At 44.9% G+C, this 26,014-nt stretch overlaps 1 protein-coding gene across 2 annotated transcripts in view; it reads right to left on the bottom strand.

The window, feature by feature from the left end:
* NRIP3 (nuclear receptor interacting protein 3) overlaps window positions 1–26,014 on the bottom strand; it is a 294,860-nt gene that overhangs the window by 5,194 nt on the left and 263,652 nt on the right. For both annotated transcript variants that reach the window (XR_011201434.1, XM_069223652.1), the window contains exon 6: window positions 7,854–7,951. Coding sequence is in view for 1 of the 2 variants with exons in the window: in XM_069223652.1 (XP_069079753.1) it covers window positions 7,854–7,951 (98 nt within the window). In the remaining variant the exon portion in view is untranslated. The remainder of the gene's footprint in view (window positions 1–7,853; window positions 7,952–26,014) is intronic.

Below are 26,014 nucleotides of genomic sequence, written 5' to 3'. Positions count from 1 at the left end.
AGAGTAAGATAATTCTGAGAAAGCTTCACACTAGACCATATTGCTTCAACTGATGGCATTTAATCCACCTGACCCTAGCCAGAAGCCATAGGCATTATGCCAAGTTCTAATGGTCTGGTGAATATGGAGAAATAATTTACAGAGCCTGGTTCCTTTCTCGACCTGTCACAGGGTACATATGTGATTTGTTGTGGTCTATTTCCTAGTATAGAGAGACCAGAAAAGGGCACCTAACTTCAGACTGTAGCACTGAGGGTAATGCGGGGAATACTATCTGTAAATGTTTCCCAGATGCACAAAACCTTTGCTTCCAGGTACAACGCTTCCATTCGGCTTCAGTCTAATTTTTCAGGTGTTGTTACACCCATCCCCAATATTTAAAAAGTTTAAAAGATTGAAATATGAAACCTATTTATTTTATCAATACCATGCAGTAAACATTACAGATTTAGATTAAGGAGTAAGATTCTAATGGAGCTACCCTATGTAGAGAGGTGAACTCACCAAGTACGTTTTAGTAGTTGTCTTCACATTGTCTGCTGCAAAAGGAGTCAGGGATTAATAGAAGCAAGCTGTTCACCCCTTTGACTCCTAGCTCTTCCATTAAGGACAGCGCAGGAGTATACTGTGGAATATTTAGGTCACTCGAGAAAGGTGTTTTTACTGGAATTAAGGAACAAACAGTATGTTGCCTTATAATTTGGCCACATAAAGGGCAATGGTGACTTAGCCCTATTGATTTTTCTGGCAATGTTAATAGCCAGACCACCAGAAATGATTGAAGACCCTTCGCTGCTGTGGATAGATGGAGGAGCACATCTGCTTTTCCCCAGATGACTTTCCCATCCCAGGTGTTTATGGTTAGATACCCAACTAGTCAGGATATTCAACCTGCACAAGCAATTCTCTAACCCTCAGTCACAATTTTCTTTTCATCCCATGCTGCCAATCTATACCTAGAAGTTTACATTTGCCTGCATTGATTACCAGACCTTTCAAATTACAATGAGCATTAAAACATGCAAGGGAATTTCCTAAATTATTACTTGTTCTCATAATAATGGCACTGTCAGCAGAGTAAGTAAAACTCAAGCCCCCCATTTTATGGTAAATCGATTTCGCTGCAGAGCAATACGTCATTCATATATTTTATGAATACAGTAGACAATACTGGTAAGGAACAGAGCATTGGGGACCTCTTTCGTTGTTGAAAAAAGCTTTGGCCCAGATTTATGGTGGCCTAGTGCTATTCCAACGCCACATTAGTGTCATTTTTGTGACGCTAATGTGGCATTGGAAAGCAAAAACAGCACGCCATCTTTACAAAGTGGCGCAATGCTTGCATTGCGCCACTTTGTAACTCCTTGCTTCACATTATGCCTGTGCCAGGCATAATATATGCAAGGGGGCATTCGGGCGCTGGGGGGCTGTAAAAATGGTGCAAGGGAATCCATTAGATTCCTTTGCACCATTTTTATCGGCATTTGTTAATGCCTGCTAGGTGCAGGCGTTAAAAAGAGGCTCCCATTGTGTTCAATCAGCCTCTGGGTGCTTTGTAGGATTAGCTTCAACATTTTTTACGCTAGTCTTGCAAAGTGCCAGATTAGCGTAAAAAATTATGACGCTAGTCTCCCTGACTACCGTCATGGTGCGTCGTATTTAAAATACGGTGCACACATGGTGGTGTTAGGGGGATGCTAAGGGGCGCAAGAAAAGTGGCGCTGCACTTTTCATAAATCTGTTCCTTTGTTTTTTTCTCCTAAGCTAACACAAGCCAGACAATCAGCTTATAGATAACGACTACTAATCTTGAGTCAAGGCCTTTATCAATTAGTGTTCACATTTTTACTCACTCCTCTACGTCAAAGGTCCACTTAAGAGCTAAGAAGCCTAACAAATTGCTTCTACCAAAAGTGTAGTATTTCTGCTGAAAAAAAGTGAAAGTTATGTTTATGTTGCCTGTTTTGCTTCTAAACACTGATTGTACAGTAGCTGAAAACTGATTTATAACATCTAATCATTAACTTCTGCCCACGAAAATTGTGACAGATGTATCAAGGTCTGTCAGGCCAACTTCACAAGATATACAGTTTTTCCTTTTCTAAAGTTCAGTATGACTTTTCCACAGCATTTGCTACATCATGTCCGAGTCACAGCAATGATATTTTTATGGATTTATACATGTTTTGGCAGATAATCTGGATCACTGTCCTTGTAACTATTGTGGGTAGACAGTGTCCTGATGGTATCTTTCACAGAATAAAAATGCAGGTCTGAAAAGGCAGTTACTGTTGAGAGAACTACTTTCAAGGGCAAGTGAACAGACTGATGATGACATATCCATTGGTTTTCTGGATTAATCATTAGCAGTAGGGGAGGATTCTCAGTGGATCCTCCCCCTCAAGGTGACATACCAACATCCTTAACTTTGACTGAATGTTTCTTTTCTACAGGTGAAAACAAACAAGAACTGTCGTAATTTAAAATCAGATTGATAATTACCTTTTAATTTTAGACTATATATTATGGTTGTTCTTTTTCTTATTAGGAATGTTATTGTAGTAGGAACCCAATTTATAGATTCTTTAGTAGCCAAGGATATTTATTTTTACAATGCTTTTTAAAATAGGTTGTGTTCAAACTTGAATATAAGGATAATGCCTTAAAAAACACACTTTACCCACTTTCTTGTTTTGCTATAGTTTAAATCAAGCAATGTTTTAAAGCATGTCTATAAGATACAAAAGGTTTTGAAATTTGATCTATACCAAGGTTTGTTGAAGTTCAAAGGAGGCCTTGCGTTTGTAAGCAGCCTTGAGACAGGCTCACTCAAGACCGCACATTCAGCATTTTTCCATTGCGATAGTGCGGCAAACTGCAGAGACGGCCATGTTAGAGTCATCTATTCAAGTCGGTTGGTGCCTGCGGTCGCATCTGTGCTCACAGCTCCATTGGAGTGGAGCGCACAATGTCGAGAGGCAGCTGAAGCGCACCTGCAGCGCGTTAATAAAGAAAGAAGCAGTTTATTGGTTAAGCCGAAATGCTTAAAAAGAGGGGCTCGGAACCCGGAAATAAGCTACTGGGGCTCAGAGAGCCTTTGAAAGAGAAGTAAGGCTCAATAAACAGGAAGTAAATGTAGCAATCATATGGCTTATAGAGTCTATCTGCCTCATTGTAGGTTTTTGCGAGTAATTTTAGAAACTGCACAGAACGTTGAATCGGAATCCAAACAGGCAGCTGATTTGAGGGATGAACGATGGCGTTGGTGTTGATAAAGTGTTTTATCCAAAGAGATAGTGTTACAGAGTGTTCAAAAAAGTTCTGAGATATATATGAGGAACAGTCAGGAAGGATGTACAGGACGAGAGAGTCAGGAAATTGATAAGAAAATAATTTAAGGAGACAGTAAAATATGTTAATTAGTAGGAAAAGAAATTGGAAATATGATAGATGAGGAACAATATTGGTCCATGTCTGAGGTAGAAAGTGCCTCAAAAAAAGGACCAGAGGCAAATGTTTTATTAAAAAGAAGCATTTAACAGTCGCAGAGGTGTCTATTTCTTCAAGAACTCGAGTCCTAAGTGCCTGGCAAGGAAAGGTGACCTGAAGCCGCACAAGATCAAGGCAGGTTAACTATGCAAATGAGTTCCCTTATGATTGGAGAAGGAATGAGGAGAATATAGAGCTGGATGAACACATATTTGATATGCATAATGATGATGAGGATATTTGCCCAGGAACAGAATTTGGAGAGAGTGAGAATATCACACAGAAATCTGAAAGGAGTTTTAAGGACCCTCTCGACCGAAAGATGTTTGACCCTAAAGAAATAAGACACCCTAGAAGTTCTAACTGGTAAACTATGTGAGAAAGAAAATAAGAAAACCTCTGGAAAAGAGGAGAGAAATATTATGAGGGCTGAGTGTCCCCGCCCAGTAATTGGAGATGACACAGTGACTCCAAATTGGATCTTTTTTGGAGGTTCTCAATGTCTTACAACCATTGGCCCGTATCTTTGGTCTTGTAGAAGACTCTTACATCAATAGAGGTGGAAGAAGGCAGCATTTTTTAAGATTATCCCTAAACTGGGGAGATCTAGCTATAAGGAGTCTGGAGATGATATAAAGCGGTCTTCTATTCGGAGATGGTGTGGTCAAATCTTTTGGATAATATGTGGCTACATTTACAGCTTTGGACAAAGCTCAGACTTCCATGCAAAAAGTTTTCAGTGGAAGTAATTTATATCACAGTGCCGTTAGGAGAGGGTAACCTTCTGGCCGTGGATATCATAAGTCCCAAATAGACTAGGGGCAAACAAATTACAAAGGAAATCAAGGGTCAGCAGGCTTCTATCCCCAGAGAGGAACAGGAAATAGAGGCAGACCTTCAAGAGATAGAGGGCAACAGTCTACCTCTACAGTTAAGTATGGAGATTACTTCTAGTTCTTCCAAGTTAAAGGTGGGAGGAAGGTTAATATTTTTCAAAAACGAATTGGAAATGATAACAAAAGACCAATGGGTACTTGCAACAGTAATTGGTTACAAAGTAGAGTTCGACCAAATTCCAGTTCAGTACAAAGAACCAAGAGAACTACAGTTCAAAGAGAAGCAAATGTAGGTAGTAAAGGAAGAAATACAGCAGATGTTACGGAAGGGGGCTATAGTTCAAGTGAAGGAGGAGGAGAGGTGGTTTGTGATTACCATATTTTTAGTAGAAAAAAAGGGCAAGAGCTGGAGGCTGTTGATAAATCTTCGACCCTTGAATCAGTTTGTAAGGCATTCATATGTTGAGGGATATTTTGCAAGAGACGAATTGGTTGGTGAAATTAGACTTTAAAGATGCTTATTTTACAATACCAATGGAGAAAGAGAGTCAGAAAGGTTTTCAATGTAGGCAGAACAGGGAAACTTTCCAGTTCCAATGTTTACCATTCGGACTTTCATCAGATCCATGGTCTTTTATAAAGGTATGAAAACCTGTTGTGGGTCTGTTAAGAGAACAGGGAGTTACAATGGTAATTTATTTGAACAACATCTTCATTATGAACAAAGAGAAGGAGGTTTTGAAGGAACATTTAACTAAAATATGACAAATTTTGAAGAATTTAGGTTTCATTGTGAATAGGGAAAAGTCACTGTTGCTCTCAGCTCAGCAGTCAGAGTTTCCAGGATTCATTATAGACACAGTAAAGGTGCAACTGATGTTACCTGAAAGGAAAATTAAGTTGATTAAGAGAGAGGTGAGTCAATTAAGATTAAGACAGGAAGTGTTGTTGAGGGATGTAGCTCGAGTGGTAGGCATTTTATCTTCATCGATTCAGGCTGTGTTCCCAGGTCATTTACACTACACGGCTCTCAAGAGATTGAAGAGTTCAGGTTTGTCAATGGGCTCTGATATGGAGACAAAGTGAGAGTGTCAGACGAAGAGAGAGGGGAGTTAACCTGGTGGTTAGAAAATTTAGAGGCATGGAACAGTCGTACTGTATTTGGAATACTCCCAGATTTTGTTCTGGATTCAGATGCAAGCATGTAGGATGGGGTGCATTACAGGGTGGTTCAGACATTCTAAAGATGGACAATGTGCCTGCATTAACTTATATAAGCATGTTAGGAGGAAGCAGATCCAAGAAATTAGCAGAGGTAGTAAAGGAAATGTGGGAATTTTGTCAGGAGAAAAAGTTAAGTTTGACAGCACAGAATTTACCAGGGAAAAGAATGTGTTTGGAATTGGAATTCCTGATATATTAAGGATTCCAGTGAATGCATGTTTCGCAAGGGAATTTTCAGGGAGGCAGATTATACTCTAGGTACAATAGAAGTAGACCTGTTTGCTTCTCGGTTAACTGCCTAAAAGGATTATTTCAGTTGGCATCCGAATCCGGATGCAGTAGCAGTGGATGCTTTTACCCAGAACTAGCCAGTTCTGATGGGGTATGCATTCCTTACTTTTACTATGATTCAGGGGGTGTTACTGCAGGTCAAGAGACAGAATTATCATTTGATTTGGTAACACCTTTCTGGAATACTCAGGTTTAGTTTCCATCAGACTTGGAGATGGTAGTGGAAATTCTATTATTAATAGATTGTTGCAAAGGAATGTTGAAAGATGTAGACGGAGAAGAACATCCTCTTGTGGAAGAGGGTATGCTCAACCTTCTAGTTTGGAGGATTTTAGGAGTACAGAGAGATTCAGAGGACTTTTCGTGAACGCTTCAGAACTCCTCGATGAGTCGTGGACTCCGGGAACGAAGAAGAGATGCCGGGGAGCATGAAGTGCCTGTGTACTTTGGTGTGTGGAACAGAGTTTGGATCCCATGGAGGCGGATGAGGTTGAAGTGGCCAATTTCTTAGCAGAGTATAGGATAGTATAGGATAATGATTTGCTACAGGTCAGCTATAGCAGCTTGTCATTCTCTTGTGGAAGGCTTATCTACGGGTTGGTTGAAATGTTCTGAAAGAAGCTGCAGTGGATGTAGAAAGGTTTAACGCTCATTTTGTGAGGGGAGCTATGCATCCACAAGTTTCTTGTGCAGGAGGGAGATTGGAAGAGATAACGAAAACCGCAGACTAGTCAAATGAGGGGATATTCAGAATGTTTTTTTTTTTAAATAAGTTGAGCATGTATCTAGTTCTGTTTTGACAAGCTTTGGACAGGCATAATGCTAGTATCCTGCCGTGCCATCAAATGCAAGTTCTCATAGCTTTAGTGAATCACAATTTTATTGAAGACAAGGAGGGTAGCATTATCCCTCTCTCCCATCTCAATGAAGGGAGTAAATAAATAAAAAAGAATATGTGATGTCATAAAGTGTATGTAGTTTTCAAGTAAATGCGTTGCATATTAAAGGAATTAATCTGACAAGTTTACAGTTTAAAATATAATGAAGTTTAAAATATAATGAATGAATTTTTTCTTAGATTATTAAAGTATAGTTTTGGAGAAAGTTTGCAAGGTAACAAGCAGGATGATCAAAGCAGCACCAAAAGAGGAAAATACTGGAATGTTGGGGGGTTTATGGACTGAAAGTTCAATTTTGTTTAAGTTGTCATATTTGGTTCTAATGTGGAGCTTTAAAGGTTGCTGCTTGGAAGTGGTGAATAAAAAGGGATTATGCATAAAATCACGATTCTCTAATCTCTAAAGCTATCAGAATCAGCATTCTCTAGTTTATGTTCGATCAAAGTGATTTAAGCAAACAGAAGCATGATCATCAGTAGGTAATCTTTTCTTATCCTTCCCATTTTTAGCCACCATTTAAACAGGGATCCATTTTTATCAGGATAGTTAGAAAGAGTCCCAGAAACAACTCATCTTTGTTGATGCTGGGTGCATGGATGACCTCTTAGTCAGCTTTTCCACGTGATATCACATTCAGATTTTGGATATTACTCCATGCAAAGCTTCCCATTTATTATCTGTAGGAATTTGTAAGGGGAAATAAGTCAGAAAGGGGAATTGCATGTGGTATTACCATTGGTAAAACTGAAAACCTGCATTGTTCACCATTTTGAGATGTGAATCTTTCCATTTTGATAATTCCAACAAGCTCCGAATGAGGCCATATCTAAATTACTGGCTGCTTACTGTCATTCCGCATAGCCGTGGGAGCAGCAACTTTGTTCCCTTCTCTACCAGCCAAAGTTTGCTCAAAGTATGCTGTTGTTTTAAATGGTGTATTCAGTTTGCGCTAAAGCATTTTCTCGGCAGCAAATTCAATTGGTGGGTTTACATGTTGCCTCTGAATACATTATCCAGTAGGACCAGTGTTAGTGAATGACTAGTCACTTCTGTAAGCAACTGCATGTGGTTGTATGTGAGACAAAACAATTTAACATATAATCGTACTACTTACTTTGGTTCGTTTACGATGCAACTGTTAGCAACAAAAGGGATGGCCTCTCTCTCTGCCTTTCCAAATTCAATGTGATTCTTTTCCAGGTTTATGACGCACTACAATAAAAAAAAGTAACAGAAATTGTTGTATAAAGAATGACAAGCTTTTTATATCAGAAAAAAAGGTTACATTTACCACAGGAAAATATGTCAGCAGGACAAGAAACTGTACCCATTTCGTCTGCATTTCAAGTCTTTTTAAGTCCTAATATTGAGAATCACAAACATGAGTTAAACATGATTCCTGAGCAGTACCTCCAACTGGAGACTGATAATTGGTGAGGTATACAGCTCACTTTCTAAGGTCCACGATACAAATGGCCCATATAATTCTGAAATTAGCTCTAATTACTGTTAGAGTGCATATCAGAATTATGAGTTGTATGGTTTTCATCACACCAGGTAAATGCCAGGTGTGATGAAACCTGCAATCCGGGCAAAATTTCAGCAGGTCAAACCTGCTGATTTTTCACAGGCACAAATACCTGGAAAATACTGGGGCATGTGAATATTGGTGCAGTACGCACCAGGGGCGGCTCCTCCACTAGGGTGGAGAAGCGTTGCCCCCCGCCAGCAGCGGCAGCTGCAAACCTTTTACCAAACAACCATAATAAACTTAGTTTATTATGGTTGTTTGGTAAAAGTGTGGGGCCACGGGAATGACAAGCAGTGACGGGTAGTGCCAGGCTGGAGAGAGCCTGCAAAGCCTCCCAGTCTGCCTAGGAGCACCCTGGCTGGGTGCTCCCAGCCAATCCTGAGCCTGCTTTGAGCAGCGTCAGGATTGGCTACAGAGAGCCTGTGTCTGCAGCAAGGAGACAGAGGAGGGGAGCTTTTTAGGCATGGCTACGGATACACATTCCACTAATGCATGCAACTTTTTCAGTCTGGCTACAAATATATTATTAGTTGTCTGCTATGGCTATTGTCATTGCATTTAAAAAATAAACATAAATATTGCATAGGAAGAATATTTCTACCTACCCAGGTGTCTCTCTTCTGCTTCAATGTGACCTTAACCTCGCCTTGCCATTCTGGCACATATTGGTGTCCGTCTCCTGCTGTTTTACTTTTTAGCTGCCCATTGTGCCCCGGCCTGGTAACTGCTCTTTCTTGTTTGTGCCATCAGTTCTATCTACCCAATGTCTCTGTTCAACTGCTCCTTTTTGCACCATCTGCTTCTCTTACCGCTCCATTTTGAATCTTGGACTCTTCTGTCAGTTATTGCCTCTCAACTTGTTCTGCTGGTTGTTTTATCCCACCTTGCTTCTCCCACCTGTCTGTGCTTCTCTCGGAGCCCGTCCTATCTTCCCCTCATACTCCTCCCACTCTCCAAGGCACTATTTAATGGAGGCTGGTGTGCCAAAAGAACAAGTTACTTACCTTCGGTAACGTTTTTTCTGGTGGATACACTAGCTACCTGTGGATTCCTCACCTTATGAATTCTCCCAGTGTGCCAGCATTTGATGGAAAATTCCCACGTCCAGCTCTCCACGTCGACGAGGACGTCACAATTGCACGGCTCAGCACATGACTCTGTCAGATGTCATTGTGGCAATAAGAGGTCCTTGCAGGCGTGCTGACGTCAGTTTCACCCTTTTTTACATGCCTTTGAGGCGAACAGGTGAAAACCGACCTCACGATAGCACATATGTACATACATATAGCCATACGTATGCAATACAAGTACAACATTTATTTATATAAAAATTAATCAAAACATATATACATTTATAATACATGCCTTGGTATGACCAGACAGGCAACGGGGAGGCGGGTGGGACTTTGAGGAATCCACAGGTAGCTAGGGTATCCACCAGAAAAAGCATTACCAAAGGTAAGTAACTTGTTCTTCTGATGGATACAACTACCTGTGGATTCCTCACCTTATGAATAGAGTCCCAAAGCAGTACTGCACTCGGAGGTGGGTGCCTGATTAGTCACACCAAGAAATCCTGCAACACAGAAAGTGCAAAAAGGCTGTCACTCCTGACTTTTGAATCCAAGCAATAATGCTTCGCAAAAGTATGGAGGGAAGCCCAAGTTGTTGCTTTACAAATATCTACCACAGGAACACCTCTAGCCAAAGCTGAAGTGGCAGACTTAGCCCTGGTAGAATGAGCTCTAATACCCTCAGGAGGAATCTTCTTTGCTAATGAATAACAGATCTTAATGCAAAGAATGACCCACCTGGATATGGTTCTTTTATGGACAGCTCTGCCTTTCATCTTGCCCACATATCCAACGAAGAGTTGGTCATCCAAACGAAAGTCCTTTGTTCTATCAACATAGAAACTGAGAGCCCTTCTCGGGTCTAATCGATTGAGTCTTTCTTCCTCTTTTGAAGGGTGAGGAGGAGGATAGGAGGATGAAAGAGTAATAGACTGCCCTATATGGAAGGGAGTAACAACCTTAGGAAGGAAAGCCGCACTGGTTCTCAGCACCACTCTGTCAGCATAGAATGATGTAAAGGGCAGTTTGACACAAAGGGCCTGAAGCTCACTCACATACCTAGCGGATGTAATAGCAACAAGGAAAACTGTCTTTAACACTAGCAACCTTAAAGAACAAGAATGCATAGGTTCAAACAGTGAACCCATTAAAAAAGTCAAAACCAGATTTAAATCTCACTGAGGCATGAGAAACGGAGTGGGAGGAAATTTATTAGATAGGCCTTTCAAGAACCTAACAACAATAGGTGATTTGAATGAGGAAAGTTGATCCGGAAGGCAAAGAAAGGCTGATAGCGCCGACAAACAGCCCTTGACAGTCGCAACTGCACAACCCTTCTGTGATAAAGTAAAAGCAAACAACAGAACATCAGACAAATGGGCTTTCAAGGGGTCAATTTGTTTCTCTCCACACCAAGCCACAAATTTTGCCCATCTGCCGGCATAAATAGTCTTAGTGGGGTGTCGCCTGGCTGATTAGATAACATCCACCACTTCTGGCGGGAGAGTAAAATAACTCAGATTGCCCCGTTCAATCTCCAGGCATGTAGGTCCAGGGTCTGGAGGTGGGGGTGTAGAACCTGCCCCTGCAACTGCAAGAGGAGATCTGCCCTGAGAGGGAGACGGAGCGGAGGGCACAGTGAGAGTTGGAGAAGGTCCGTATACCACACCCTTCTCGACCAATCCGGAGCTATTAAAATGACTTGAGCCCGATCTTGGCGAATCTTCCTAAGAACCTGAGGAATCAAGGGTATGGGGGAAACGTGTAAAGTAACTGGCCGCACCAAGATATCTGAAACGTGCCCCCCAACACTCCTTGCACCGGACACTGGAGGCTGCAAAACGACGGGCAGTGTGCATTGTTCAGAGTGGCAAACAGGTCTATCTGTGGAGAACCCCACACCCTCAAGATGTGAAGAACCAGATCCGGATGGAGACGCCACTCCTGGTCGGCTGAGAAAAGCTGACTGAGACCGTCCGCACGTACGTTGAGAACTCTGGCCAGATGGTTTGCTACTATGCAAATCTGATGGTCCTGTGGCCAGGACCATAGCCGCAGAGCCTCTCTGCATAGAAGGTGCGACCCTACTCCTCCCTGCTTGTTGAAGTACCACATCATGGTAGTGTTGTCCGTCAAGACTTGAACTGACTAACCACGAAGGGACAGTAGGAAGGCCTTGAGAGCCAGACGTATTGCCCGCAATTCTAACAGGTTGATATGAAAAGTCTGTTCCACTGGAGACCAATGACCTTTGATCTCAAGGGCCCCCAGATGAGCACCCCACCCTAAAGTGGAAGCATCCATTATGACCGTGGCCACTGGAGGTGGTAGAGCAAACAACCTTCCTTGGGAAAGGTTGCCATCCACAGCCCACCATTGTAGATCCACTGCAGCGTCTCTGGAGATCGTTATCGACTCTTCGAGATCCCCATTGTGTTGAAACCACTGCTTGCGGAGGCACCATTGGAGAGCCCTCATGTGCCAACGTGCATGAGTGACCAACAGAATGCAAGAAGCAAACAGACCAAGCAGACGTAGGACCTTGAGGACTGGAACAACAGCTCCTTTTTGAAACATTGGAATCAATGCCTGAATGTCCTGGATCCACTGAGGTGGAGGATAGGCCCGATTCAATGTTGTATCCAGTACTGCCCCTATGAACAGGAGGCGTTGAGAGGGCTCCAGGTAAGACTTGGGCACATTTACCGTAAAACCCAGACTGAACAACAACTGCGTTGTCATTTGGAGGTGATCCAGCACAAGCTCTGGAGACTTGGCTTTAATCAGCCAGTCGTCCAGGTAAGGGAATACCGATATTCCCCTCCTTCTGAGATGCGCTGCAACTACTGCCATCACCTTCGTAAAGACTTGAGGTGTGGAAATAAGACCAAAAGGAAGGACCGCAAGCTGGTAGTGTTGTGACCCCACCACAAACTGGAGATACTTCCTGTGTGACTTGAGATTAGGGATATGAAAGTAAGCATCCTGCAAGTCTACCGACACCATCCAATCCTCTTTGTTCAACGCCAAAAGCACCTGCGCTAGAGGCAGCATCTTGAATTTCTCCTGTTTGAGGAACCAATTCAAAATCTTCAGATCCAGGATAGGTCTCAATCGACCATCCTTCTTGGGAATCAGGAAATATCTTGAATAGAATCCCTGATTCCTTTCGTGCTCTAGAACCAACTCCACTGCACCTTTTGATAAAAGGATCTGAACCTCCTGCTGAAGTAACAGGAGATGGTCTTCTGAACAAAACGAAGGACGGGGAGGGAAGGGAGGTGGTAACACCCGAAAGGGAAGGGCATACCCTTTCCCCACAATATTCAGTACCCAGGAGTCCGATGTGACTAACTCCCACTCGTGGAGAAAATGAAATAGCCTTCCCCCTAAGGGAGAAGCATGACTTAAAATGGACGGAAAACTAGGGCTGCTTTCCTTGTTGCGCTCCCCTAAAGGAAGAAGATGAGGCAGGGTACTACTGGGTGGCTCCTCACGTCCTATCCCTCTCCCGTCCTCTCAAGGACCTATATGCAAGGTTGGCAGACTGTTGAGTCATGGATTGAGGCCTCCCACGATAAGCGGCTCCACGGCTAAACCCCCTAAACCTCAGAAAGGACCTGAAAGGAGTAGCTGTGGAAGCCTGCAGTCCCAAAGACTTCGCCGTGGCCCTACTATCTTTAAAGCGCTCTAAGGCAGAGTCTGGTTTGGCTCCAAACAACTTTTCTCTGTCGAAAGGTAGGTCTAATAAAGTAGTCTGGACATCCGTTGAAAACTCAGTAGACCTCAGCCACGCATGTCTCCTAGTGGCAACTGAAGTACCCATCGCCCTGGCCACTGAGTCTGTAGTATCCAGACCAGACTAGATGACCTGTTTACCTGGAGCATGGGTGTCTAACAGGAGTTCATGGAACTGTCTCTGCATATCCTGCGGCAAGTTAGGCACTACGGGCCAGATGTAGCAACTTTGCAAATTGCGACTTGCAATATGCGAGTCCGAGCGACTCGCAAATTGCAACTCGCAATTTGCAATGCAGAACGGTGTCTCAGACACCGTCTGCGAGTCACTATGGGGTCGCAAAGACCCACCTCATTAATTTTAATGAGGTGGGTCGCAAATTGCGGCCCCATAGCGACTATGGGCACTCACGGATATGGAGGCCTGCTGTAGTCAGCAGACCTCCATGTTCGTGACTGCTTTTAAATAAAGCAGTTTTTTTTTTCCAGTGTAGCCCGTTTTCCTTAAAGGAAAACGAGCTGCACTTTTAAAAAAAAACGAAACCTTTTGTTTCTGAATTTTTTCAGGGCAGGTAATGGTCCCTTGGACCACTACCTGCCCTGAAAAAATAATTTGGGGTCCAGTCACAAAGGGGAAGGGGTCCCATGGGGACCCCTTCCCGTTTGCGAGTGGGTTACCATCCACTTCAAGTGGATGGTAACTGCGACTCCATTTGCGACCGCGTACGTGGTCGCAAATGGAGTTGCATACCACTCCGACTCACAAATAGGAATGGAACACCCCTTCCTGTTTGCGACTCTGAAATGCATTTTGCGAGTCGGTCCCGACTCGCAAAATGCATTTCTGCATAGCAAACTCAGGTTTGCGACTCTCAAACAGCGATTTTCGCCGTTTGCGACTCGCTAACCGTTTGCTACATCTGGCCCTACAGCTCTAGCCTTGTCCATCAGGGCATGTAAATATCTACCCAACACACAGGTAGCTTTAACTGACTTCAGGGCCATACTGCAGGATGAAAAAGTCTTCACAGCCATCTGCTCCATCCTCTTGGACTCCCTGTCCGATGGAGTAACACGAAAGGAGCCTGGTGCAGAACGAGCTGAACAAGAAGCCTGGACCACCAAGCTCTCCGGAGTCAGATGTTGTGACAAAAATCCCAGATCTACCGGAGCAACCCTGTACCTTCTTGCAACAGTTCTGGACACAGCTGGTGATGTAACAGGCTTTCTCCAGATCTCTATAATAGGCGCCGTCGGCATATGAGGCGCCGTCATCGGCGTCATCTGTCTAAGCAGGGATATCATCGGCGCCGGAGGCCTATGAGGCAATGTCATTGGCGCCGGAGGCCTATGAGGTGATGTCATTGGCGCCAAACGGTTGTCCTCGACCTGATAAAAAAGCACAAACTGAGCCTACTTGTATGGAGCCGGAGAGGCCAAGGAGAATGCCAATGGACCCGTGGGACCAGCGTGTGCACCAGCAGGGACCATAGCCTTATTAAAGATAGTGAACATGGCATTCAGAAATGCCGTTGGATCCGCTCCCGGAGTCGGGAAGGCAGGAAACCTTGGATCTTCATGCGGAGCCTGGGCGGATCCGGAACCTGTGGCACTGACTCTTGAGCCCCAGGTGAAAAGTGAGGACCTGCTAGAGACTCAACCACCTCAATGAGCGATGGCGCCGATGAAGCCTGAGGACTTTGGGGCTGAGGAGTTACAGTGAGACTAACCTCCCACGTCGTACGACGCCGTCTGGATGGCGATCAAAATCAACCTCTAGAAGAAAGACGTAGATAGTTGTGTCAGCGCCTCTTCTTATGAGACTTATGGGATGACGAGTCTCTAGTCTTAGACCTCCGATGACTTCTGTGTCCTTTCTTCGCCTTAGCTAAAAAGAATTTAGCCTCTCTTTCCTTCAGCGCCTTCGGATTCATCCTTTGGCAGGGCACGCACTCTCCTACATCGTGGTCCGAACTGAGACACCATAAGCAATCCTCATGAGGGTCTGTGACAGACATACGACCCCCGCACTCCCGACAAGGTTTAAACCCTAAAAGAGGACGTCGCGGATATTAGCGTAGCCCTGGGTTGTATGTATTCCTATTTGGAAGGGTAATGTCAGTGGAATGACAGTTGGAAACTGCCGAGTACATATACGGAGAGGAACAACAGGGGGGGGGGGGGAAAAGGGATTTCCTTTTACGGACTAGGTGGTCTCACACACTATATAGTGTCATGCTTCATCATTTGACCACCTAGACCCACCCAGGTAGGACAGTGCCACCTGGGCGGACTCAACCTCACTGTTAAAGGAACAGGAGGGAGTGCGTAAATAAACTTGTTTCTGGAAAGATCGGGATCCAGCTAATCTACTGAAAAAACTAAAAACACCTAAGCAGACACCTGTGAAGAGCAACACATTTAATAGTGGTGTCTGACTGGTGTAGTTAAAAAGGGGGGTTGGGACACCTCTGTGAGTACAAGGACTCACAGGGTCACCTAACTAATTAATAGCCAACATTGTTCTGCCCTCAGAAGTGAGCCAATGAAGGTCTTGGGGCATTCGTCAGGGCCTAGGATCCCTACGTCTCACGTTGGAGGAAAATACTCTATGTGGAAATCAAAGAGTGAAAAAATGAAAAATGAATGATCTACCTTACCCAAGGAATTACCTTGAGGTGGCCTATGGGGGATAAACAAATAATTAGCACACTGGTGGCACACAGCACTGCAAAACCAACCAATTACACACGTGTCAAGGGGATGCATTCATGCACGAAACACATATGTTCAAAAAGGTAAAATACATGCGTGGAGTGACTGAGTGGGTATATCTACACAAGTGGACAGTCCTATCACTGCAGGGGATTATAGTTCTTACCCTTTTCTTAGAGGCTGCTAGCCTCTGGTATCCAGGAGGGGGAGTGTCCCCTTATAGTCACACACTAAGGGAAAGAGATGAACATAAAGACGAAGTGAGGAGAGGAACAGAAGTAGGCAGAATAGATACAGAGGGAGCATTAGGGGGGAGCAAGTTCCCGTTAGGAACCCACTATTGCTGGTAGAAAAATACTGGTTAAGAGAAACCGAAGTGGCTAAAGACAATAGACATAAAAAGTAAGATTAAAAGCAATAAGGGCTTATCTGTGCTGCCTGTGATCCGGTATGCCACTCACTACATCAAAGGGGACGCTCGCCGTGCGCCTATTTCGTCCTCTCCTTGGACCGCTTGAGACAAGTGGCTGAGGGAGAACGGTCTATTTATGGCTGTGAGATATTTCAGGTGCGCCCTGTTTGCGCGTTAATTGGAGTTCAATTGAGGTTAATCACCGCCGCGGGCCTCGTTGCGTTGCTAGCCTCGATATGATTGCCGTAATGGCGGGCGCACCGGCAAAGCCGGGGCGCCGGCATGAATGTGATCGAGTGCAAGGGCGGGCCTCTTTACGTTGCTGGCCTCGATGTGCTTTACCGCACCCGCGGGCGCCCCAGCTGAGCCGGGGCGCCGGCATGAATGCGGGCGAGTGCAATGGTGGAGCCCGAGCCGGAAGATTCCGGCCCGGGCGCCACCAGCGGAAGCCTCGCGTTTCCAGTGGCCGCTGGGAAATGTAGTTCCCAGCGGTCCCGTGGCCCTAAGGGCCAAAAAAGAAAAAAGAAGGATAGGACGAAGGAAAGAAAGGTGGGGGGGGGGGAAAGAGGGGACAAAAGAAAGGTAGGAGGGGGGAACAAAACGGACAGGGGGGGGGGTTGGGTGTGGTTAAAGAAATGCAACCGGGGGGGGGGAGAGACAGAACGGGAAGAAAAGGAAAAGGGAGGGAGGGAGGGGGTGACAACCAGGGGGGGGGGCAGTAGAAAAAGGGGGGGGGGGGAAAAGGGAAAAAAAATAAAAAAGCCGAGAAAAGAAACAAAAGAGAGAGTGGGGAGGGTTTTGGGGAAGAGAATAGGAGATGACAGGGGCAAATCGGGAGGGGGAAACGAAGAAGAGGGAAAGAAATAGATATGTAGTACAAGGAAGGGGAGGCAGAAATGGCAAGTTGACGGGAGTGAGGGGGATAGAAACAAAGTAGGGGGTAAAAGAACAGAGTGGTCCCAGGGCAAAGTCCCGTGAAGGATCAGGGGAGGGGGTGGGGAAAGAAAAAAAGGAGGGGGGGGGAAGAAAAAGATAGGGCAGAAGTGGACGGAAGGGAGGACTCATAAATTAGTAAGAGAAATCATTTATTGAGTGTGAACCAGGGGATCTCATCATTAAGACCATTGGTGTCCGTGTGTAATCTCCAGACCCAACGTTGTTCGGTCTGGAGCAGTCTCTGTGTCATATTGGAGGACGATGGAGGTAGTTGCTCAATGACCGTCCAGTTTAAGTCATCTGCAGAATGTTTTTCCAGAAGGAAGTGGTTAGTCAATTTAGTAGCCTCTCGTTTACAACGGATCGTACTCCTATGTTCACAGATTCTTGTGGCGACCTTTCTAGTTGTCATTCCCACGTATTTAAGGTTACAGGGGCATCCAATCAAATAGATCACGTTTTTGCTGTTACAGTTGGTTAGGGATCTTTGAGCCCATGGAGTCTTAAGGTCTAGGTCTATTGTGGTTGATTTTTTAGTGAAACAACAGACACTGCAGTTGCCACATGGGTAGTGTCCTCTTGGTGGTGGGAGGCCCCATAGTGTGGTTTGTGTCGTTAGGGAATTGTTTTTTTCTTTGGGTCTTGTGTGGACAACCATGTCCCGTATGTTTGTGGCTCTTTTAAATGCATGTAGTGGCTGCTGAAAAGGTAAACCCCCAGATATAAGGATTTTCCACTCATCTTTGATGATTTTCTGAATCTTATTGGATAGTGGGTTAAAAGTAGTCACACACACAATTTGTTCAGTGTCAGACGTCCTAGTGCGTGGTTGTAGTAGTTGATCCCTATTATTATTCCCCGCTCTTTTGTATGCTCTCTTCACCAGATGTGTAGGATAATCCTTGGTTTGCAGCTTACTAGCCAATTTCTCAGCGTGTTTACGGTAGTCTGTGAGGGTGGAACAATTCCGTCGCAGACGTAAAAATTGACCAACAGGGAGATTCTCCCTCAGGGACCTTGGGTGGAAGCTTTGGAATTGGAGCAGGTTATTCCGATCTGTGGGTTTATAATAGACCTCTGTGGCTAGAGCCCCATTGCTTTCATAGATTGATAAGTCAAGAAATGCTAGTTGGTTGTCACCTATGGTCATGGTGAAGTTCAGGAAAGGGTTAGCTGTATTCAACCAATTTACAAAATTCATCGCCTCATCTCTAGTTCCTGTCCAGACCAATAGAATATCATCTATATATCGTTTCCAGAGTTTAATCTGCTGGAAAAACGGGTTGTCATCGTGGTTGACTACCTGTCTCTCAAAGTGATCAACATAGAGACATGCCAAGCTAGGTGCAAAAGTGCTACCCATAGATGTACCCTGTATTTGCAAGAAAAAGTTATACACAAACTTGAAATAGTTCCTTGTGAGAGCCAAATGTGCCAGGTCAAGTATGAAGTCAGGGGGTGTACGTGACTCTCCTCTATTGGCTTCCAAAAGGTCGCTAATGACCTGCAGAGTGGCCTCCTGGGGAATGTTGGTGTACAGGGATTCTACATCCAGGGTGATCAACAGTTCTCTAGTTGTGTCAAAAGCCACAGAGTCTAATAAGACTAACACATCCGTCGTATCTTTTAGGTAAGTAGGAATTCTTCTGACCAATGGCTGAAGGAAGAAATCCACAAATTGAGACAGGGGTTCTAGAACCGATCCGATCCCGGATACAATAGGTCTCCCTGGTGGGGGAATTTTCCCTTTATGCATTTTTGGGAGAATATAAAAATAGGGAATCCTAGGGTTAGCCTGTATCAGGAAGTCTGCCTCATGTCGAGTAATCCAGTCGTTCTCCATGCCTTTCATCACGAAAAAGGAAATTTCGTCTTGAATATCAGGTGTGGGGTCTCGAGATAAGCGTTTATAATGGTGGGTATTACCCAACAGACGTTCGCACTCATCTCTATACATTTTAAGTGGAGAAATTACCGTTGCTCCCCCTTTGTCTGCTGGTTTAATGATTATCATGGGGTCAGATGTTAGGCCTTTCAGAGCTGAAAGTTCGGCCGTACTCATATTATGGTATGTTTTTTTGGTGGTCCCAGTAAGTGCGTTGACCTTTAGGGATACTGATTTCTCAAAAGCCAGGACCTCGGGGGGCATCTGTCCCGTGGTTGGGCAGAAAGTGGACTTGGGGCGTAGACCAGTGTTTTTTTCTGAGGCCTCGTAATGTTTACCCAAAAAGAACGTTTTCAAGCGTATTTTTCGGAAAAACCCGCTAGTTCTGTTCGGGTTTTAAATAAGTCAATTTTGGGCGTGGGCACAAAGTTTAAGCCCTTGTTTAGTGCCTTAGTTTCAATTTCACTCAGAACCCGGTTACTCAGATTGATAATGTTATCTGTTTGATTATCCGTCAGGCTCGTTACAGTGTTTTGCTTGTCCCTGGGAGGGGTTCCCTTTGTGCAGTATTCTCTGGGGTGTCCTCTCTTGGCCTCCAATGTACCTCTTTCCTTTTTCCTTTTCCCCTCCCTTTGCCTCTGTCTAAAAAAGGCTGCGGTGGCTCAGGAAAAGACCATTGTGCAGGGTGTTGGAAAAAGGGCGCCTGGTATTGAGGTGGGAGTCCATATTGGGAAGGCCAACCCCATTGTTGATTATGGTATGGTGGGCAGGGGGGTAACATAGGTGGGTGATTCCACCTTCCCCGGCGTTGCCCACGTCGTCCACGACGTTGCCGCATATTATCTGATGATGAACTATCATTATCTGAACTGGTGTTACCACCAGATGAAGTGTCGGATATGTTGTTAGTTTTTGCTACATAATCCGATTTGGTGTAAGGGTATATCTTCTCGTGGGAGAACCGATCGAGATCTTTTTGGAATTTAGAAATCTTTCGCTGAGTGAGATATTCCTTATGCTCGTTCATATTTTTGTTTTCCTCCTCTAGTTTCTTTTTAAAGGAGAGAATGCTCATCCCTGATTTTAGGTTATTCTCACTCGTTTTTATCTGAATTATTTTTGGTTGGTTTTGCAGTGCTGTGTGCCACCAGTGTGCTAATTATTTGTTTATCCCCCATAGGCCGCCTCAAGGTAATTCCTTGGGTAAGGTAGATCATTCATTTTTCATTTTTTCACTCTTTGATTTCCACATAGAGTATTTTCCTCCAACGTGAGACGTAGGGATCCTAGGCCCTGACGAATGCCCCGAGACCTTCATTGGCTCACTTCTGAGGGCAGAAACATGTTGGCTATTAATTAGTTAGGTGACCCTGTGAGTCCTTGTCCTCACAGAGGTGTCCCAACCCCCCTTTTTAACTACACCAGTCAGACACCACTATTAAATTTGTTGCTCTTGACAGGTGTCTGCTTAGGTGTTTTTCGTTTTTTCAGTAGATTAGCTGGATCCCGATCTTTCCAGAAACAAGTTTATTTACGCACTCCCTCCTGTTCCTTTAACAGTGAGGTTGAGTCCGCCCAGGTGGCACTGTCCTACCTGGGTGGGTCTAGGTGGTCAAATGATGAAGCATGACACTATATAGTGTGTGAGACCACCTAGTCCGTAAAAGGAAATCCCTTTTTTTCCCCCCCCCGTTGTTCCTCTCCGTATATGTACTCGGCAGTTTCCAACTGACATTCCACTGACATTACCCTTCCAAATAGGAATACATACAACCCAGGGCTACGCTAATATCCGCGACGTCCTCTTTTAGAGAACCCCGTACTTTCGTGTGTATTTTGAATTATAGGGAGCTAAGTACGGAGTGTTCCTCCATATTTATCCCCCCTCCTCCCTCTTCCTCTCTCCATGTGTAATGATAGTTGAGCAGCTGCTAGCTGCGAGAGTCCCCTCTAGTGAGTAATCATTGCTCCTTTGTCCAGGACCACACACCAACACTAAGGTTGGTTGTCTTCTTCCTTTTTTTCCCCTCTCCCCCTACTGCCTCATACCGGTGTTCTTTCTTCCCCAGTATGGCGGAAGGACTCTCCTTCAGTGATGAGGATCTGACAGCCATTCTGTCGGCCCCCTCACTTCTTGGTGATACAACCCTCTCCAAGAGTTTGTCCCAGTTGGGCGACTGGGACACACTAGTAGAACTAAAACGATCTCATGTCAAAACTATTCTCCACGGGGCCGTTCTGACTGAATACCTCCGGAGCAATACAGCACCAAACGGATTGTTGGTCACTAATGCCCCACGTATATTCCTTGAAGATCTAGAATTTAGAAAGGATTGGGCTTTGATAGCATGGAAGTGTACCAGAGATTGGCTCATCCTGATCATAAAAACAGCGACAAGGTTATCCGAGGCACTTCTAATTCAGATAAAAACGAGTGAGAATAACCTAAAATCAGGGATGAGCATTCTCTCCTTTAAAAAGAAACTAGAGGAGGTAAACAAAAATATGAACGAGCATAAGGAATATCTCACTCAGCGAAAGATTTCTAAATTCAAAAAAGATCTCGATCAGTTCTCCCACGAGAAGATATACCCTTACACCAAATCGGATTATGTAGCAAAAACTAACAACATATCCGACACTTCATCTGGTGGTAACACCAGTTCAGATAATGATAGTTCATCATCAGATAATATGCGGCAACGTCGTGGACGACGTGGGCAACGCCGGGGAAGGTGGAATCACCTACCTATGTTACCCCCCTGCCCACCATACCATAATCAACAATGGGGTTGGCCTTCCCAATATGGACTCCCACCTCAATACCAGGCGCCCTTTTTCCAACACCCTGCACAATGGTCTTTTCCTGAGCCACCGCAGCCTTTTTTAGACAGAGGCAACGGGAGGGGAAAAGGAAAAAGGAAAGAGGTACATTGGAGGCCAAGAGAGGACACCCCAGAGAATACTGCACAAAGGGAACCCCTCCCAGGGACAAGCAAAACACTGTAACGAGCCTGACGGATAATCAAACAGATAACATTATCAATCTGAGTAACCGGGTTCTGAGTGAAATTGAAACTAAGGCACTAAACAAGGGCTTAAACTTTGTGCCCACGCCTAAAATTGACTTATTTAAAACCCGAACAGAACTAGCGGGTTTGTTCCGAAAAATACGCTTGAAAATGTTCTTTTTGGGTAAACATTACGAGGCCTCAGAAAAAAACACTGGTCTACGCCCCAAGTCCACTTTCTGCCCAACCACGGGACAGATGCCCCCCGAGGTCCTGGCTTTTGAGAAATCAGTATCCCTAAAGGTCAACGCACTTACTGGGACCACCAAAAAAACATACCATAATATGAGTACGGCCGAACTTTCAGCTCTGAAAGGCCTAACATCTGACCCCATGATAATCATTAAACCAGGAGACAAAGGGGGAGCAACGGTAATTTCTCCACTTAAAATGTATAGAGATGAGTGCGAACGTCTGTTGGGTAATACCCACCATTATAAACGCTTATCTCGAGACCCCACACCTGATATTCAAGACGAAATTTCCTTTTTCGTGATGAAAGGCATGGAGAACGACTGGATTACTCGACATGAGGCAGACTTCCTGATACAGGCTAACCCTAGGATTCCCTATTTTTATATTCTCCCAAAAATGCATAAAGGGAAAATTCCCCCACCAGGGAGACCTATTGTATCCGGGATCGGATCGGTTCTAGAACCCCTGTCTCAATTTGTGGATTTCTTCCTTCAGCCATTGGTCAGAAGAATTCCTACTTACCTAAAAGATACGACGGATGTGTTAGTCTTATTAGACTCTGTGGCTTTTGACACAACTAGAGAACTGTTGATCACCCTGGATGTAGAATCCCTGTACACCAACATTCCCCAGGAGGCCACTCTGCAGGTCATTAGCGACCTTTTGGAAGCCAATAGAGGAGAGTCACGTACACCCCCTGACTTCATACTTGACCTGGCACATTTGGCTCTCACAAGGAACTATTTCAAGTTTGAGGATAACTTTTTCTTGCAAATACAGGGTACATCTATGGGTAGCACTTTTGCACCTAGCTTGGCATGTCTCTATGTTGATCACTTTGAGAGACAGGTAGTCAACCACGATGACAACCCGTTTTTCCAGCAGATTAAACTCTGGAAACGATATATAGATGATATTCTATTGGTCTGGACAGGAACTAGAGATGAGGCGATGAATTTTGTAAATTGGTTGAATACAGCTAACCCTTTCCTGAACTTCACCATGACCATAGGTGACAACCAACTAGCATTTCTTGACTTATCAATCTATAAAAGCAATGGGGCTCTAGCCACAGAGGTCTATTATAAACCCACAGATCGGAATAACCTGCTCCAATTCCAAAGCTTCCACCCAAGGTCCCTGAGGGAGAATCTCCCTGTTGGTCAATTTTTACGTCTGCGACGGAATTGTTCCACCCTCACAGACTACCGTAAACACGCTGAGAAATTGGCTAGTAAGCTGCAAACCAAGGATTATCCTACACATCTGGTGAAGAGAGCATACAAAAGAGCGGGGAATAATAATAGGGATCAACTACTACAACCACGCACTAGGACGTCTGACACTGAACAAATTGTGTGTGTGACTACTTTTAACCCACTATCCAATAAGATTCAGAAAATCATCAAAGATGAGTGGAAAATCCTTATATCTGGGGGTTTACCTTTTCAGCAGCCACTACATGCGTTTAAAAGAGCCACAAACATACGGGACATGGTTGTCCACACAAGACCCAAAGAAAAAAACAATTCCCTAACGACACAAACCACACTATGGGGCCTCCCACCACCAAGAGGACACTACCCATGTGGCAACTGCAGTGTCTGTTGTTTCACTAAAAAATCAACCACAATAGACCTAGACCTTAAGACTCCATGGGCTCAAAGATCCCTAACCAACTGTAACAGCAAAAACGTGATCTATTTGATTAGATGCCCCTGTAACCTTAAATACGTGGGAATGACATCTAGAAAGGTCGCCACAAGAATCTGTGAACATAGGAGTACGATCCGTTGTAAACGAGAGGCTACTAAATTGACTAACCACTTCCTTCTGGAAAAACATTCTGCAGATGACTTAAACTGGACGGTCATTGAGCAACTACCTCCATCATCCTCCAATATGACACAGAGACTGCTCCAGACCGAACAACGTTGGGTCTGGAGATTACACACGGACACCAATGGTCTTAATGATGAGATCCCCTGGTTCACACTCAATAAATGATTTCTCTTACTAATTTATGAGTCCTCCCTTCCGTCCGCTTCTGCCCTATCTTTTTCTCCCCCCCCCTCCTTTTTTTCTTTCCCCACCCCCTCCCCTGATCCTTCACGGGACTTTGCCCTGGGACCACTCTGTTCTTTTACCCCCTACTTTGTTTCTATCCCCCTCACTCCCGTCAGCTTGCCATTTCTGCCTCCCCTTCCTTGTACTACATATCTATTTCTTTCCCTCTTCTTCGTTTCCCCCTCCCGATTTGCCCCTGTCATCTCCTGTTCTCTTCCCCAAAACCCTCCCCACTCTCTCTTTTTTTTCTTTTCTCGGCTTTTTTATTTTTTTTCCCTTTTTTCCCCCCCCTTTTTCTACTGCCCCCCCCCCCTGGTTGTCACCCCCTCCCTCCCTCCCTTTTCCTTTTCTTCCCGTTCTGTCTCTCCCCCCCCCGGTTGCATTTCTTTAACCACACCCAACCCCCCCCTGTCCGTTTTGTTCCCCCCTCCTCCCTTTCTTTTGTCCCCTCTTTTCCCCCCCCCCCACCTTTCTTTCCTTTGTCCTATCCTTCTTTTTTCTTTTTTGGCCCTTAGGGCCACGGGACCGCTGGGAACTACATTTCCCAGCGGCCACTGGAAACGCGAGGCTTCCGCTGGTGGCGCCCGGGCCGGAATCTTCCGGCTCGGGCTCCACCATTGCACTCGCCCGCATTCATGCCGGCGCCCCGGCTCAGCTGGGGCGCCCGCGGGTGCGGTAAAGCACATCGAGGCCAGCAACGTAAAGAGGCCCGCCCTTGCACTCGATCACATTCATGCCGGCGCCCCGGCTTTGCCGGTGCGCCCGCCATTACGGCAATCATATCGAGGCTAGCAACGCAACGAGGCCCGCGGTGGTGATTAACCTCAATTGAACTCCAATTAACGCGCAAACAGGGCGCACCTGAAATATCTCACAGCCATAAATAGACCGTTCTCCCTCAGCCACTTGTCTCAAGCGGTCCAAGGAGAGGACGAAATAGGCGCACGGCGAGCGTCCCCTTTGATGTAGTGAGTGGCATACCGGATCACAGGCAGCACAGATAAGCCCTTATTGCTTTTAATCTTACTTTTTATGTCTATTGTCTTTAGCCACTTCGGTTTCTCTTAACCAGTATTTTTCTACCAGCAATAGTGGGTTCCTAACGGGAACTTGCTCCCCCCTAATGCTCCCTCTGTATCTATTCTGCCTACTTCTGTTCCTCTCCTCACTTCGTCTTTATGTTCATCTCTTTCCCTTAGTGTGTGACTATAAGGGGACACTCCCCCTCCTGGATACCAGAGGCTAGCAGCCTCTAAGAAAAGGGTAAGAACTATAATCCCCTGCAGTGATAGGACTGTCCACTTGTGTAGATATACCCACTCAGTCACTCCACGCATGTATTTGACCTTTTTGAACATATGTGTTTCGTGCATGAATGCATCCCCTTGACACGTGTGTAATTGGTTGGTTTTGCAGTGCTGTGTGCCACCAGTGTGCTAATTATTTGTTTATCCCCCATAGGCCGCCTCAAGGTAATTCCTTGGGTAAGGTAGATCATTAATTTTTCATTTTTTCACTCTTTGATTTCCACATAGAGTATTTTCCTCCAACGTGAGACGTAGGGATCCTAGGCCCTGACGAATGCCCTGAGACCTTCATTGGCTCACTTCTGAGGGCAGAAACATGTTGGCTATTAATTAGTTAGGTGACCC

Source organism: Pleurodeles waltl, chromosome 3_1 (assembly GCF_031143425.1).
Source record: "Pleurodeles waltl isolate 20211129_DDA chromosome 3_1, aPleWal1.hap1.20221129, whole genome shotgun sequence".
Classification (NCBI taxonomy): Eukaryota; Metazoa; Chordata; class Amphibia; order Caudata; family Salamandridae; genus Pleurodeles; species Pleurodeles waltl.
Note: the sequence above shows the minus strand (reverse complement) of the source record. Positions and strands in the feature narration are given on the sequence as shown.